This window comes from Euprymna scolopes, chromosome 3 (assembly GCF_053919585.1).
Source record: "Euprymna scolopes isolate OS-2025 chromosome 3, ASM5391958v1, whole genome shotgun sequence".
Lineage (NCBI taxonomy): Eukaryota > Metazoa > Mollusca > Cephalopoda > Sepiida > Sepiolidae > Euprymna > Euprymna scolopes.
The window spans coordinates 143,199,286-143,216,236 of record NC_136484.1 but is presented as its reverse complement, the minus strand read 5'-3'; the positions used below and the strand labels follow the sequence as shown (position 1 = coordinate 143,216,236).

Genomic DNA, 16,951 nt, shown 5'->3' with positions numbered 1-16,951 from the left:
ATGTCAAAAAAGTAGAGAAAGTAGATTATAGGTTTCCGCCATCTTCGAAGCAACAGAAGACACGTAAAATACCCTTAAACCAGCAAATCTAAATTATTCTTATTATATTTGTTCTGTTTTTCTTAATTTGCTATGCTGATAAAAACATCCGGAGCATTTATGAATATATTTGCGTATAAAACCATTTGTTTGTTAAGTGTATTGCCTGTGAGATATCTGCGTTGTACAATCAGATTAAATCGTCATATTAAATAGGCCGATGCAGAACGTTATAACTTAACTGTGAAGAAGATAATACGATTCTTAAACGCAAAAATCGTGAACCAGGAAATATGTAAAAACGAACTTGTAATCAAAACGGTCACATTTTTCTCTTATTCTCTCCAAACAAGTCATATTGTTACTTTGACGTAAGGAGCTTCTATGTACGGAGTTTAGTATCGAGATATCTCTTCGTATTACATTAACATTTATGCATGTTAATAAAGCAAGAAACCGAGAGGAAATTCAAGTCTAGCAGTTTGAGTAAAGAAGCTATTGGAGTAGAAAGCATTCCGGTATTTAAGAACATCAACAGTGAAGGGGTATGATTTTACGGCCTGTTGAGCTAGTCGAGGATATACAGGGTGAACCCCCCCCCCAAAAAAAGCTAAATGGAGGCCATCAAGAACATATGCTGTAGAACGGAGAAAAAAAGGCCAAAGTCCCTTGTGTTTTGATGTGATGTTTTGAATATAATAAACCAGTTATGACCAAAGTTTCATTTCATTCGGACAAAACACTTAAGAAATGGGACCTAATTAGAGTTGGGGCCCGTTTTTTTTGGGGGGGGGGGTCACCCTGTATATGTCGAGAGCTATAGGTGTTACGAGTTCGTCAGAGCATATTTCATTAAAGTGTTTGTAAAACAAGCACAGGGATGCAACATTACGACAATGGAATAGATGTTGAACCTTGCTTGATAATATGATACCTATAGATTAAAGACTCTTTTTTTACCCTGATTAAGAAAGAAAGAAAGAGAGAGAGAGAGAGAGAGAGAGAGAGAGAGAGAGAGAGATGAACTGATGATAGATGCATCAGCCCTGATATGGCACAATGCATGGGCGAATGCCGGATTTGTCGAGATACTTTCTTATGATATTTCAAACTTGATTGGCGGAAGATAATTCTCCTTTACTTCCGAATGTTTTGATTATTGCTGTTTTATTTTATTTTTTGTTTTGTTTTGTTTTGTTTTTTACCCAAATCGGGCTTTTACATAGAGTATAGAGCTCACAAAGATCGTGCCTGATTATTTCTGGTCATGAAGCCCTCCTCCTTGATCGTAGCTATTCGTTAACATAAAAGGATTGCAAGTGTTTACCCCTGACACCGACAGCAAAAAGGCTTAGTGGTTGTACGCAAAGACCGTGAAGGTTGGGCACAGAACACGCCAAAGAATGGTACCGACGCAACGTTTCCGATTTCATTCTATTGCTTTCTGGTTCCACGCCTGACACGAGCAGGAAACGATGAATCCTGATGTCGACTTTTCTTGAAGTTTGACCAAAGAACTGTTAGACGCGGTGCTGCTCTAAAGATGCTTCGTGCCCAATCTTTTTGTTGTGGATTACTGTGCCAGAAATCGAAGTTCCAGTCGACCACTTGCCATAAACATAACGAAAGAGCAGACATACATTCGAAACGTCTTTTGGAAAGTTGTTGCTGATTATGCCGTTGGAATATGTTTTAAAAGGTTCATGAAACAGTTTTTCGATGTTGAGAAAATAACCCATTTTGTAAAATAAAATATCATTTTCATCAGTGTTCTAAGTTACATGAATGGCTTCACGAATAGTAACTACAAACGAACACCACAGGCGGCAAGAACGTTATCACGAATGTTCAGCGTTCTTTTATATGCAGTCACGATTGAGTTCTTCACTAAACACACGAAGAAATCATTCAGACATGATTGCAGTTCAATTTAAACAATCAAACTTTTTTTTTTTTTACATTGCAATAAATTTTCTGAAAATCTCGAATGTGATACCAGTCAGGTAAAGGAGAAATATCATTTTTATTTCATTATTAAAGCCATATATGGTATACTAGTTGAGGCATTCATGTAAGCCCGATAAGAAAAAACATAACTATAATATTTCTAATACTAACGAATCACTATTTATCCGAACTTACTGTAACGTTACGCATGTTTACACAACTACACACGCGTTAACAAGTAGATACTCGGGATCCAACACGTTGTAGACTCAGTCACAAAGGAGACAAAGAATAGGAAATAATTTCAACTCTTATTTCAGGTTTTAAGAAAATATCTTTATTCCCCATTCTCCCGCCATGCTTGGCTTCTCGTTACAGCTGTGACGTCACCCACGTCTCTAACGTGATCGCCTTCTCTAAGTTCTCTCTCTTCTTTTTATAGTATTTTTATTTTTTCTAACCGTGACGTCAGTTTGCACACGGCTCGGTATTTGCATATAGCTGTTATCCGCGCATCCGCGCTCTGTTACATCACAAGCCACTAAAGAATAAGTTTTAAAGAAATGTGAAGCAATTTCTATTTTTACAAAACTGTTTACTAATAAGAGTGCTGGTGGAAAAATTTTACCTGAACTGACGATATCCGTTCAGAATACAAGGACTAAACCCCTGGTGCAAATTCCAAGGTGATCCTTCCACTATAACGCTGTCACGAACGTTAACACGAACTCAAACGTTGAATGCAAAGACAGTCGCAAAAAAAGAAAAAAAAATTGGACTCATCTTTTTCAGTTGAAATAAAAGGCATTTATTAACGGTACTTTCCAAACAACGGATTGCAACTTGTTTTCAAAGTTTCTTAGTTCGCCATGTAGTTAGCAAAACTCTGCCGTGTCGAACGCGTGCCTTTTCTTCTTCCAAGTTGAAGCATTTTCAATTTATACAACGTCATATAGCCGTTAATATATTTTTAAAAGATGACACAATTCATATTTTTTGAACGACTATGTCCGTTATAATTCAAATATGGATGTGTAACTGAAATGAAATGAGTGTATTTTTGTTATGTAAGTTATTAACTGATTATATATATATTGATTATTATAGGAAATGTTTTCTATAGTGTTAGAAAGTAAACCTGTGCCTAAAATTAAATTATGTTCTTTTAATTGGAGTTTACTTATTAATGGCGACCCATTATAAAAACATCGACTTTGTTTAATTGTGCTTGAATTTGCGATAAGCGCTGATTCAAGAAGTTTCTGTCGCGGGTTACTTGAAATATAATTAGCTATTTTTGCAGAAACGGAAAAGGTCGTTAGAAATTAAAAAAAAAAAGAGGACATAGCGTTGTGAAAGCGAGTAAGATGTGTTCATATATAACGTCATATAGTCGTTAATCTATTCATATTCTTTTGGGGGAAATATGTCCGTTATAATTCAAATATAGATGTGTAACTAAAATAAAATGAGCGTATTTTGGGTATGTAATTTATTGACTTATTATATGTATTGATTATTATAGGAGATGTTTTCTATATTGTGAGGGAGTTAGTCTGTGTCTAAAATTAAATTATGCTCTTTTAATAAAAGCTTACATATTAATGGCGATATATTATAGGAACCTCCACGTTGTTTGATTTGTACTTGAATTTTCGATAAGTGCTGATTAAAGAAGTCTCCGTCGCGGTTTATTTGAAATAAATTAAACTATTTTTGCTTGTTTGCAGTTAAAAGTATTATTATGCTACAATGAATGAGAGAATAATGCATTCAGAAAATTTCTATTTCTTATATCTTTTTTATGTTCATCGAGCCTTTTCTCTAATCTACGTTGGGTTTCGCCAACGTATATATGATGGCAATTTTTGCAAAGAATATTGTATATGCCTGCATTGGAAATCTTGTCCTATCGCGACACGGGTTTCAAATCTTTCACACCGGCCCGTTTTCGCCTCGTTGTCCAGCCACTCAGGTTTTAATCTCCTTTTTCCACTGTTATGCTACAGATTGCCCCCACCCCAACACACTGTCGTCCGACCATTTTTTTTTCAAAGTTCGGATTGCATCTTGTTTCAAGCGTTCTTTTCGCACTGACTTACGCCTTCAAAGTTGTTCACGTGGTACCTTTTTTGTTCCGCTTTCTCTTCCTCTGCTGTAACGTCACCTTGCGCAGCGATTTGCTCATTTGCGTATGTGAGATTCCGCTGCGATGCGATGTCAGCGTCTCATTAACACCATCAGCAGATGCACAAGTTTTCAAATCTGCGTAAGCTTTAGACAAATATCGCCCTTTATAGTCTTTTGTGTTAGATTCATAGAACAAATAATGTAACGAAGTGGTGTGACCATATTGTAACAGAGCGTTAACTAACGAAATCAACAGCAGCCGTAGTATAACTGACTAGTGAAAATATTAGCAGCAGCAGTTTTAGCGACATGTAAATCAAGCAAGTGTGTATGCGCTGATGCTACGAGAAGAAGAAGGGGAGAAAAAGAAAAAGAAAAGCTAACAGCACGTGATCGAACAAAGGAAGCGATCGGACTTTTTTTGACACTTCTGCGGCGAGAAAGAAAATGAACCATGTGGTCGAAAAAACGGGAAGGCAAACGACGACAGAGACACATGCGTGAAAGAGCGTCTCGACATATATGTTCGATGCGTGAGTGATATTTTGAAACATAGTACAGTGTATTGTCGGAAATTATTGGAATAAATGCTTTTTGTATTGACCTTGAAAAAATGCTGAGTTGTATTTTTCATGTAGTTCCTTTTTTTCGTTCTTGTTACGGTACCAGACGACGTGTGGGTCCGAGTGATTAAAATGTAACGACAAAACGGTTAAAGTGTGACGGTCACGTTACAATAAATTAACTCTTTCTTCATATCTATTATTATACTATCGCTGAGTAATTATGTAGATACATAAATAATAATACACAAATTGCCTTAAATAAGTTTCAAAACTTTTTCGTATAAGCACTTTTATTGATAGTACAAACATGAAACTCTTGTCCCTTTAGAAGTAATTTCCTCTGGCTGCAATGCACTGGTTGTACCATTTCAACTTCTGAACAGCACATGGAAGTTCTCTTTCGTGAGCGTATCAATGGCCCTCGTCACAGCCTCTTCCATCTCCTCAATTATCTCATAACGACAGCTTCTATGGGTTTCCTTGAGCTTAGGAAATAGCCAAAAGTCACAGGGCGCAAAGTCTTGACTATAGGGAAGGCGAGGAACTGTCTTGATGCTCATCAAATAGTCTGATCTTCTCTGAGTACCCTCGGCATAAACTTTGCGCAAATTTTTCCGCATCTTTAATTCGTTGCGAATAATTGTACGTACAGATCCTATACTGGCACCAAACTGCGCACTTATTGTCTTATCCATAAAATTCTTTATTTGGCCAATCAATTCTCGTGTTCTGATTTCTTACTTCTCCTACACCTCTTATCATCCTTCACAGACTCCCTGCTTTCCTTTAATCTCTTATGGCACTCAAAAACTGATGCTCGATTCATGTAAGATAATCCGAAAGCAGTCTGCTTCATTCCATACGTTTCTGTATTTTCCCAGTTTAAAATAGTAAATTATTGCATATGCTCCCTTTAAAGTTTCCTCACAACCAGTTTGCATTTTAGATATTAACTAGCTGTGACAATCAGGTTTTAGTGGGATGTATTCCTATACCTGCTGTAGCTTTTTATTTAATCTGAAATTATCAAATAATTGTTCAGTCATTTAATAACGTACATAGCAATAACATACTGATTTTTAACAGTCTATAACGATTTTAAATGCCTGTATGAAAAGAGTCTGGAAGCTTATTGAAGGCACATCGTAACTCATCAGAATAAGGGTAAAAGATCGTAATCAAAACATCAGAAAATAATGAAACAAAACTCACATCACCAGAGAATTTATGTATGTAGGTCCAATTAGGAATATATATATATATATATATATATATATATATATATATATATATATATATATATATATATATATATATATTAGAGTATATTGATTATTTAAAATATATTTAAATACATACATATTAAAAATAATATATATTATTAGTTAGCGGTACAAAAATTGTATAACGGTTTGATATATATATATATATATATATATATATATATATATATATATATATATATATATATATATATTGATTGTGACTTTTGTTTTCGTAATATACTCATGTGCTATCTTAGAGAGACATGAATAAATAAATACAATATGTGAAGTTTACTTACTTTTTTCCTTTTAAATGCGAGCATCTGTCTTCAAGAAGTGCGGCTAAGCCAACCGCCCCAGCACCTTCAACCACTGCCTTTTCTTGTTCGACTAACCTCAGAATAGACAAAGCAATGGAATTCTCGCTGAAATAATAAATTGTTATTCAATCTCACGAAACCAGACTTAAAAACAGGACAGCTATTAAATGGATTGCTCTCAGTGGAAAATACTACATCTTCAAAAACAAAATATGAACAAAGTCGAGCTAGTATTTCACTAGCATTTACGTTAAAGAAAATAGCATATATTAGTGGCCTGGCAAGGCCAAAGAGGAGACAATCAAATAGCAAAACTTAAATCAAAGACGTGCGTGGCCCATAGACTATTTTAGTTAAACGCTTTCGGGTGTTTAATTATTAAGTAATTGTTGGCAAAATGTGTTGCTGCTCGGTTAGTTTTGTATAACCGACGGACGTTTGAGGTAGAGGGTAACTAGGGAATGGTCCGTACCTTAAAATTAGCTAAGTTGCTTAATGTTAGCGTCTTCTTCCATGATTAGGTGAGTGTCATAATTAATTACGCATGAGTTGGTTTATAGTGAGTATAGTTATTAGTTAGTGGTGTATCGGAACCACTTTGTATCCAACTTCCCTTTACCTTGTTTTATTTATTAATTAAGATATTGGGAGTAAGGGGTTATAAGTTTACTGTTAGAAGTTAGTGAACTACATGTGGGGGTAAGGGGTTATAATTCTACTGTTAGAAGTTAGTGAACTACATGTCTTAGCCTTTCTAATAATTGCCCATTTAATTGAAGGTGTTTTGTTAGCCTAGATTAGCCTCTAGTAGTGTACTTAGAGTGAGGTGTCGGTAGCATATGCTTTATCATTCATTGATAGTGTGTGACGATAGAATCTGCTTTTAAATGTCATTGAAGTGCTACCTATGTAGAGTTTTCTACGGTGCATATTCTAGCCTAGTATACCACCGAGAATGTGGGCATTCGGTAGGTATTTGACAGTTGCAGGTCTTTTTATTATCGCTATCATTAGTTCTTATTTGAATTGTCTTTCATTAATATTTTAAAGTCGCCATCAATAAAATATATACAACCATAAAAAAACAAGGGTATGGAAAATTTTAAAGCAAGAGCAATAAATAATCGCCAAGCTAAAAGAATTACCTAACACCTCCTTACTAATGACAGCTTAAACACGGGAAAAAGCATCCCCCCTTCCCCTCACCAAACCTAAAAAAAAATAGTGCTTACATTCACAAAGTATACATCCCAACTTTCCCCGGAATGTAGATCACATCCAAATATCCAATGTAATCTTGACACCCGTTTCAATTTCGATTATTTTTTCATCTGATGAAGTGTTATCCCTGAATTGAAACTCCACTGAAACATATGTAACCAATAATGTTTCTATGATAAATAGAATATACATATATGTGTGTGTGTATCTATATAATAAAGTTTAACTTCTGCGTGTCTGTACACTAATAGGCACCTATGTGATTTACTATTATACTATATTGAACACATCTTAGAACTATTATACTAAGCCGACCACTGAATGAGATTGTCGGACTGACTTCCTCATCTTGGTTGTTATTGTCACAACGTTTCGGCCGTTTTGCCCTCCGGCCTTCGTCAGGTGTTTTGTATCGAACTGGCGAACCGTTTGTTAGGAGTCTCGAACCCAACCCTTTATTATTATTACGGGGGTACCATGTTCGGACTCCAGCTAGGCTTTGGAACATAGTAGCTGATTCTCTGTTTTGAATGTTACTTTTTTCACTGCCTTCGTTCAGGATTTAACTCAGCACCTTTGGGTAACTGTAAACTTTGATACAACGTCTAGGACCACTCGGCCATATATCACTAGGACAATTCTTAGTTGGTTTTTGTTAATGTTAAACCTATGTTGTTATTCAAGGTTTTCTCTCTCTATCAGAGGTGTTCAAATTGCATTCAGCTCTATGCTTGGTTTGCTCAGTAGGTTGTTATGTCCGAGCATGTGAGCTGTTTCTTTAAGTTTTCTCACTTTCCAGTGGGTCTCTCTGTTTATTATTTTTACTTCATCCCCTCTCCATCCAGACATAGTTGGCTATACCCGATTTTTCCGTCTCCCCTTTACTTACCGCTTTTCGGTGTTTTTCCACCCTTACTTTAAGGGGGCGGTATGTTTCACCCTTGTAAACCTTTCTGCAACTGCATGGGATGGAGATACAGACAATTACTAAGCTGACCACATATTACTATAATACTAAACTACTCACATGATAGAAGAGGTATCAAGGTTTTTAAATGAGTATGATAAAGTGGGATCCCAGGGGATTCATTTATAAGAGAGAACTCTGTGCATGCTCAAATCGTTTCACGTAAAGCTTCCAAATTTGGCAGAATAACCCACCATAGGGGAAAGGAGAGTTTTGACGGGTAATATCGCCCACACTCACCAACAGGAGTAGAGTGCACGCTAACAACGTTTGATGTACACTCCTAGAGTTACCAAATATGGCCAGATAATCCACCTTATATGAAAAAGTAAAATATATATATATAGTACAATAATGTAGAAAATAAATATCAGTTTAAAAGAACATAAAGGTTATTTATATTGTTCTTTGAATAAGAGTACATTTTTTAAGTTTTTTTAACCCAGTCAACGACGGCTACTTCTGCTAGTATATATATATATATATATATATATATATATATATATATATATATATATATATATATATATATATATATATATTCCAAGGTAGAAATATCCAAAAGTAAAAAACATTTAATTTCAACGAGGCTTCAATTAAAAGAGCAATATAGTATTTTATTCAATTTAGGAAAAACAAAATTACCAAAACTCGATACCATAAGTCTACTGCTTCAGTCTTAAAAGACATCGTCAGGCGATAATATAGCTTTGGTTTTACCTGACGCCAGCTATTTAATTAAAATGAAAACTGGATATTAAAAATAGAAAAAGGAGAAAAAAGAGAAACAAGAAAATGGAAGAAAAATGTTTTGAAGACCTTGTCTTAAAATTAATACGTTAATATATATATATATATATATATATATATATATATATATATATATATATATATATATATATACAAAGGTGCCTTATCTTTTTGTATCTTTCTTAATTCCTACAATATATATATATATATATATATATATATATATATATATATATATATATATAAGTTGAGCATAATTTGGGAAATAAAAAGATGTCGGTCAGCTGGCCTTGTTGCGAGATCGCGACTTCCTTTCACTCGATCAGTTATAGATCGTCTGAATTAATGTTAAGCTTTATTTAATGTTAAAAGTCGTCTTCATTCCGCGTCGGTTGACGGCAATGCAAGGGTTTAGTTCCTTGCTAATGGAGTCAAAGATCACCTAGTTTCAGGGTTCGAATCCGTCAACAAGCGGCAATCGTCATTTCCTGCACTGATGATTGCGAAAGCATGAAACACTAGTGTCTGCAGGTATAAAAAATATTATTTAATAGTATATATATGTTGTGTGTGCTACTTTATCTCTGTGGGACACAGAATGAAATTAAACAATAGTGGCTGCCAGGTACATTCTGATAAACACATAACTACAATTATACAAAGTAAAGATCACGAGGGATCATATAAGCATTCGAACTATTCAATAACTTCGAATATTTGGTGAGTAACTTAGAATTTTTGTGAAAAAAATAATCTGGTAATTGTTAAAATAATCTCTCCTTCTGTAATACGTTAAGATCTAATCAGATATTTCCTGCTCTCAATCTATGACGTCATCTGAGAATATTTGGGTTGAAAAAGAAATTAGTCTTTTTTCTCTTGTCCACACAATGTTGCTTTTGTTATACAAATTGTTTTGTAATTATTTACGCCGTAAGCCACTCGAGTCTAAGGGTTATTCATTTTCATTTGGATGATGGGAACGGTTGGTTGGTTGGTTGGTTGGTTGGTTGTTTTTGTTTTACGGCATATCAACCCTTTTCGGGTTATTTAATGCCGAATCCAAAGATTCGGAAGAACAATTTTTTTAATAGAGTATATTTGTTGTTTTCACGTCGACTTCTATTTAACCCATAGTTGGGACCCTAACAGGTACTACCACTCCGGGTCAGAGTGGACCTGGGAGCAATGGTAATTAAAGGGTGGCTCCACACTCCCCAAAGCCCACAAACTGGGGCCTCACCACTGGATGTAGTTTAAGGTCATATCCAGGACCCCCATTGAGGGACTTTTACCCTCTGCAGGGGGGTAGTCGGCGTATTCTAATGCCCCACCGACAGGGCAGATGATGGGAACGGATTGATAACTATAACTAATTGGGTTGGTGAATCTGTATCCCATTTGAATGTTCTTAATAAATTGCAGAAAAGTGTCTGTAGTTTGATTGGCCCCCCCCCCACGCTTTCTTCTTCATTGCAACCTCTTTCTCACAGACGTGATGTTGCTAGTCTCAGTCTTTTCTATAAATACTATCATGGCATATGTTCCTCAGAATTGTCTGATTAATTTCCTGCTTATTTCGTTCCAGCTTTATTGACTCGTTGGTTTAGAGGTCTCCATCAATTCCTCGTATTAATACCTCATTGTAATACAGCTTCCTATTTCAGTAGCTTTTTTCCAAGGACTGCAAGGTTGTGAAACTCTTCTTGCTCAGTATTTTCCTTCTACCTACGGCCTTGGTATTGAAAAATACAAAGTCAATAGGCATTTCCTATCTTTCAATAATCAACTTTGTTCTTGTTAGCTCCTTACATCAAGTGGCTCCATGTCTTGTCTCGAGCGATTTCTATTTTAAAATTTCATTGTATGGTTCAACATATATTTGTTAACATTGGACTTGTAAATGACATGTTGTAGTCTGAAGAAAAACATTCCAACAGTAACGTGTTCGACTTGTGAGAAGTTCTTGGAAAAAAACTTTTTTTGGCAGTTCTGTTTGATTATAGGTGTACAGCTTAAGAAGGTGGAGTTCTTGGCAGTGTTGATAATAAGAGAAGTTCTAGCTTGTTTTCCAAGGGATGAGATTAGAAATTGAAGCTCAGCCGAGAACCTACCATGGAAATATTGATATTTTTCCATGCATATAAGCGACCCGTAAGATGTTTCTTCTATACAGGAAAAAATAAAGGAAGACTTATTTTGGTAAGGCTTGGATAGATTTTAATTAGAAGAAACAAGTAACATTAATTATTAACCATCGGCGATCGTGTCACTATCTGGTATTTGTCCTTACTGTTCCAGGTGACCGAGTGCACAATTATCACACATGACATCACACGTTTTCCAATGCCTTTTAAGTTTTTCTTTTTCTGATCAAATACGTATCTTTATTTGTATACCGTTTCCTCTTACAGCCACAATTTCCTTTCGATGATGGGACAGGATTATTTACACACAAACGAGAGCTGTCTCCATTATCCAACGTATTTACACAGCTGAAAGGCGTAATGCGAAGCAACAATTATACTTGTAGGTCTTCGGCATCCGATGATGCAGTGGAAATATCTTGTTGGCGTGCGTGTCGAATACGTCAGGCATGTGCTGAGTTAGTTCACAATCGGACTGGAATTGAAACAGACGTAAGTTGGCGATATTTGCACAGCGGGATCGAAGGGATTTATTTACGAGATCGAATCAATTGAAACGGCAAGACCGTAAAATGCTGAGTAGCCGACTATAGTCGAGAGCGATCCGAAGGCTCCCTTTTCATTAGCTGCTACACCGTGGTGTAGTTAGGGCACCATTCCATTCCAAGGATCACTCTAGTTGTCATTTATGCTCCCCTTAAAATGCTGGGTGTTTAGCAAAGAGTATCAAGTACCATTTGTTAATTCTTTGATGTGATTAGACTGATGATTGAACCTTTTTTTCAGCCAATTAGTAAACATCCTTTTTATTATGCAGTATATAACGCAATAAATTTGCGAGTTGAAGAATTTTTATGGAATTGGTTCCAGGCAATACATGAAACCACTTGGTGTACCGAAGTAAATATAATAAAAAGAGACAACAGATATCTATAAATCTTAGTCTTGAAAATATCAGGGCGATAGTTTGGTGAAAAACGGACAACAGTAATAGAGTTCTACAAGTTTACAGTTCTTGAAATCAATCTGCTGTAAGATAAACATGCATTATAAATAGGTACAGGAACACGATTTAATGAAGACTATGGGATTAATGAATCAAACGAGCTGAAACAAAGGAAGCAATTCTGAGCAACACATAACATAAGCAGTTGTATGACAGATCTATTTTTTTTTTTGTACGCGCAATCTTTTGTAATATTTGGAGTTGTAGTTCAGTCAGTGTAAGCAGACATATCGATACACAGGTGATTAGATCACCACTGATATGCGCACCCGAAACCTACTGATTTTTCGCACCATGCTAGCGGGAAGAAGAAAATCAGTTCATGTGAAGACTTCATATCCTGTTCTCGTCCTTTGCTAAAAACAGCCTGACAAGATGGAACTTCAAAATACCATTTTCCGGTTTAGCAAAAGCCAACCTGTCGAACAAGTCTTTTTTATATCTTTGAATAAATTTGATTTATACTTTAATGGCGACGTTGGTTGTTTTCATGATTATGGTGACCTTTTTCTTATTCAATGTTCAATTTCAGTCAGTCCATACAGGGCTAACTCTACGAAATGGTTTCTTCATCCTGACATTTTTACCGACCAATCAATAGCATGTCAATAAAATCTTTACATAAAAAACTGGGAATAGCAATATCACATCTGTGAATGAGATGGTTTAGAGAACAAAGACAAAAATGTGTCTAATAGTAGTCCGTTACCAAACAACAATTATGTGTTTATGTTGATGGAATTGTAATGTTTGTTGAACTGCTTAGAGTATAAGTATACGCCCTCGTGAATTAGTGACTGTTACGTTATCAACATGTTATCTGAACTGTATTTGAATGCATATACGCCCGCATATATAAAAGAACCGCGGTCCTGTTATATATGCACTCGCATACATAAACACTAGACCATCCACGTATATATACACATTGTATTACATTACCAAGACGCGTATATATATATATATATATATATATATATATATATATATATATATATAAACTAACATTGTACAGAGTGCCCCAATAAAATGTATACACCCTTTAAATTATCTCAACTTGCTACTTAAGTTCGCTATGCCATCTTTCCAAAAGATGTTTAAAAATAAAAAATGGAGTACCTCCCAACTATCATCATGACGTAAGAGCCTATCGTGATGGTCTCCTGCCAAACAGATGGGTAGGGCGAAAAAGGAAGTATCGAGTACTGTCCACGCTCACGGGATTTGACCCCCGTTTTTTTTGGGGGGGGGGACAAGCACAACGTTCACATAATAAAACCACCTATAATGAGTTACTGAAGACAGACATTGAAAGAGGATGTGCCAACATACCAATTTAGCTTATTAGGAACGTTTTGTATTTAATCACTGAAGGTAGCGTTGTCAACTGTTCATGGACCACAATGGCCAATAAATGTAACACTTTTGTTAATTTGTTGGTTTCTATATTTGTTCGCAGTATTTTAAAGTGTGAACCTTTTCTTCTACTTAATAAATCTTGGGTCATTTAAAGTTTGTATACATTTTATTGGGACACTGTATAGACTAGACGCCATGACACACGGGATACCTTTATATAGACCCTAGATGAAATGATTTGTTATGTACGCATTATACATACATTTAGAAACAAATATTCTTATACACATCCCGGCTATATAACATTTTCTCTAATATTCATATTCATGTAAAGCAATTCGTGTACTGATCAACTAAAAAAGTAATGAATAAGAAAGAGAACGTCTCAAACTGGAAAATTTTAAAGCATAAAAAAATGTGGAAAATCGGTGTAGAAAATAACAAGAAGAAAAAATATCTGATTTCGAAAAAACATTGGATGTGATATTTTTCTGACTTGCTATTTGCTTACTTAATTCTTTTAATTGATCTAAATGGATTCGTCTGGCAGTTGTTGTTCACTTGAGATGTACGTATATCAATATTTCGGGGAAAAGGCCCGTCATCAGAAATTTATTTTATTATTTAAGATAAAAAAAACATTTGATAAGCCTTACAATAGAAATCTGGTCGACAGCATAATCTAAGTTGATTCACACAAGTTTAGTAACGCCGACAAAAGGATCCAGAAGATCGAAGAATAAAACGGTCGAAATTTGTGAACAACAAAATAAGATATGCATTACTTTGATTATTCAGCCTACTGTTCTTAACTCGGATATTATTATTATCATAACATTTCGGCCGATGTAATCTCCAATCTTCTACAAGTTTGTTTTCCCAACTCTGACTTCTTTATATCGAACTCGAGAATCCGTACGCAATTTCGAGCGGAACCCTGTATTTTATCGACAGTCATAGCTTACTTTTGTTCCGGAAGTGATGGTCGAATAGAAATCTTAAATAGTTCGTAATTGTATCCTTAGTATCGCTTGTACTGAGGATTAAAATTCAATTTACAAATGACTATCACTTAAATTTAATTATCATTCTTATCCGTTGCAACGTGGATTCTTGCATTTAATTCTTGTGTTGATTTGAACACTTCTACTCAGCCGTGACTGACGGAACAAGAACAAACTAACCCATGGATTAAACAACGGTTTCAATTCAAAATTTCACACAGATTCCCGAGTTCGACGAAATGCACCTCAAGAAGGTCTGAGGTTATATCAGTTGAAACGTTTTAAGAATAACGTGCAAGATGAGAACAGTAGTCCAAATACTAGCAATTTTCAATCCTTATCTAAAAAATCTGAAGCATGATACCACTTATTTAGATTAATGATACGCATCGAATTGTAGATTAGAGTTCCGTGTGATCAAGATTTATAATTAACTTGACGTATACTCGTTCCAGGGTGCGTAAAAATAATTCCCATAACACAACAGTTTTGCACCATTTTTATATCATCTTAAGATTAAAATCAAGATACAATGATACTAAACATTATGCGTAGACTCATTATTCAAATTTTGATAGAAATCTCTTACATGATTTTGATTTTAGAAAATGTCTAAAATTTAAGAGTTCTTAGGCAAAAAAAAAATGAAATTCAGTGAATCTTGCTTAAGTGGAGTTTAATTACTATGGACCAAATTCAATGTGAGTCTAAAATATTTACATTTGTTAATGACACGTTGTACCCATATTATGCTAATTAAACTAAAAGAATACTCCAAAGAAACTGAAACTGGAGGAATATTTATTAATTGATGTTTGCAATTTACTTGCCTCCTCACAAAGGTAAAGTTAAATGCAAGGTCGGTATTTCATGTTTGAAAACCAAGTCCTCAAAAAGAGGCTTAATTAGAATAAAATTAAAAATTGTCAATAAAAAAAAATCTCAGAAAAAGCGTCCAACATATGGTGGATAAATTAGAGATTACATCGGCCGAAATGTTATGATAATAATAATATCCGAGTTAAGAACATTAGGCTGATTCTTGGTCGATATCATAATATTCCAAGAAAATACTCCTACAATGAGAGTTTGGTCAGTAGAATAACTTTTTTATATTAATGTGTTACCGCTTATTAAGGCTGAAAGGTTACTTGAGAATGAAGACACACTGTGATGATTGGTGATGATTATGGTGATTGGGTAGAATTTGATTATTCAAGAGAACGGTTCGACAAGAATTTGTTTACATGGGATTTGAAAACGACCATGTTATAGTCAGTTGGGAAACAGCCTCGCATTAATGTGTTCAATAGGCAGTTCTACGAAAGAAACTCGAGTAAGGTTCGTTTTGTTTTAGGTAGAGAGAAAGAGGTAAAGAGAGAATGAGAAACTATTGACAGTGGTTGCAGCTAGATGTGTTTTTGTTCTGGATGTTTTGTAAGGAGATATAGATTGAAGCTCAGTCCAGCATCTGCCATAAAATTTACGACAGAGTAGAGAGAGACTAGCAACGTTTCTAAATAACGTAATAAAAAAGAATACTCCGTTCTAAAAAAATGTGAAACTAGATGAGTATGTAAATCATAACCTTCCTGTCGAACATAAAAATATGTTTCTTTTATGGAAATCGTTCCAGACAAGGCGTTAAGCCAATTGGTGTAAGGAGCTAACAAGAAGGAAAGACGATTATCACAAAGAAATAAGACTATTAACCTTAGTCTTGAAAAGACGAAAACGAGAGGTAAGAGAAAAACAGTCAGCAGAGAGAGAGAGTTGTAAAGAAACTAAATGAATAGAAAGCTGTATTACAATGATGTATCAAGACAGCAGATTGGTGGAGACCACTAGGTCAACAAGTAAAACGAGCTGGAACAAAGGAAGCAAAGAATAGATCAGGTAGTTCTCAAGTGCACATGTCATAATAGTATTTATAGAAAAGGCTTAGACTATCAACATCACCTTTGTGAGAGAAAAGGCTGGAGAGAAGAAAGGGTGGGACCAAACAAATTACATATACGTTTCTCTCAAACGAAAGATGATCCTGTTAAGGAGATAAGATTTAAATTGCTTTACGATGTAAATAATTATTCTGATAGCTTTTTCTCGGCTTCAAGTCAATAAATAATCAAGCCATGTTTTTTTATAAATGGCATGTAACTATCATTGTTAGATGAATTTGATTCTATTCTTATCAGCTTTTGCAGAAACTTAATGCCTCATGTACGATCGC

General features: G+C 35.1%; 1 protein-coding gene across 1 annotated transcript in view; it reads right to left on the bottom strand.

Annotated features, from left to right (window-relative positions):
* Positions 1-16,951, bottom strand: part of LOC145259647 (L-threonine ammonia-lyase-like) — a 144,517-nt gene that overhangs the window by 9,592 nt on the left and 117,974 nt on the right. The window contains exon 10 of the mRNA XM_080117307.1: positions 6,247-6,372. Coding sequence (XP_079973433.1) covers positions 6,247-6,372 — 126 coding nt within the window. The remainder of the gene's footprint in view (positions 1-6,246; positions 6,373-16,951) is intronic.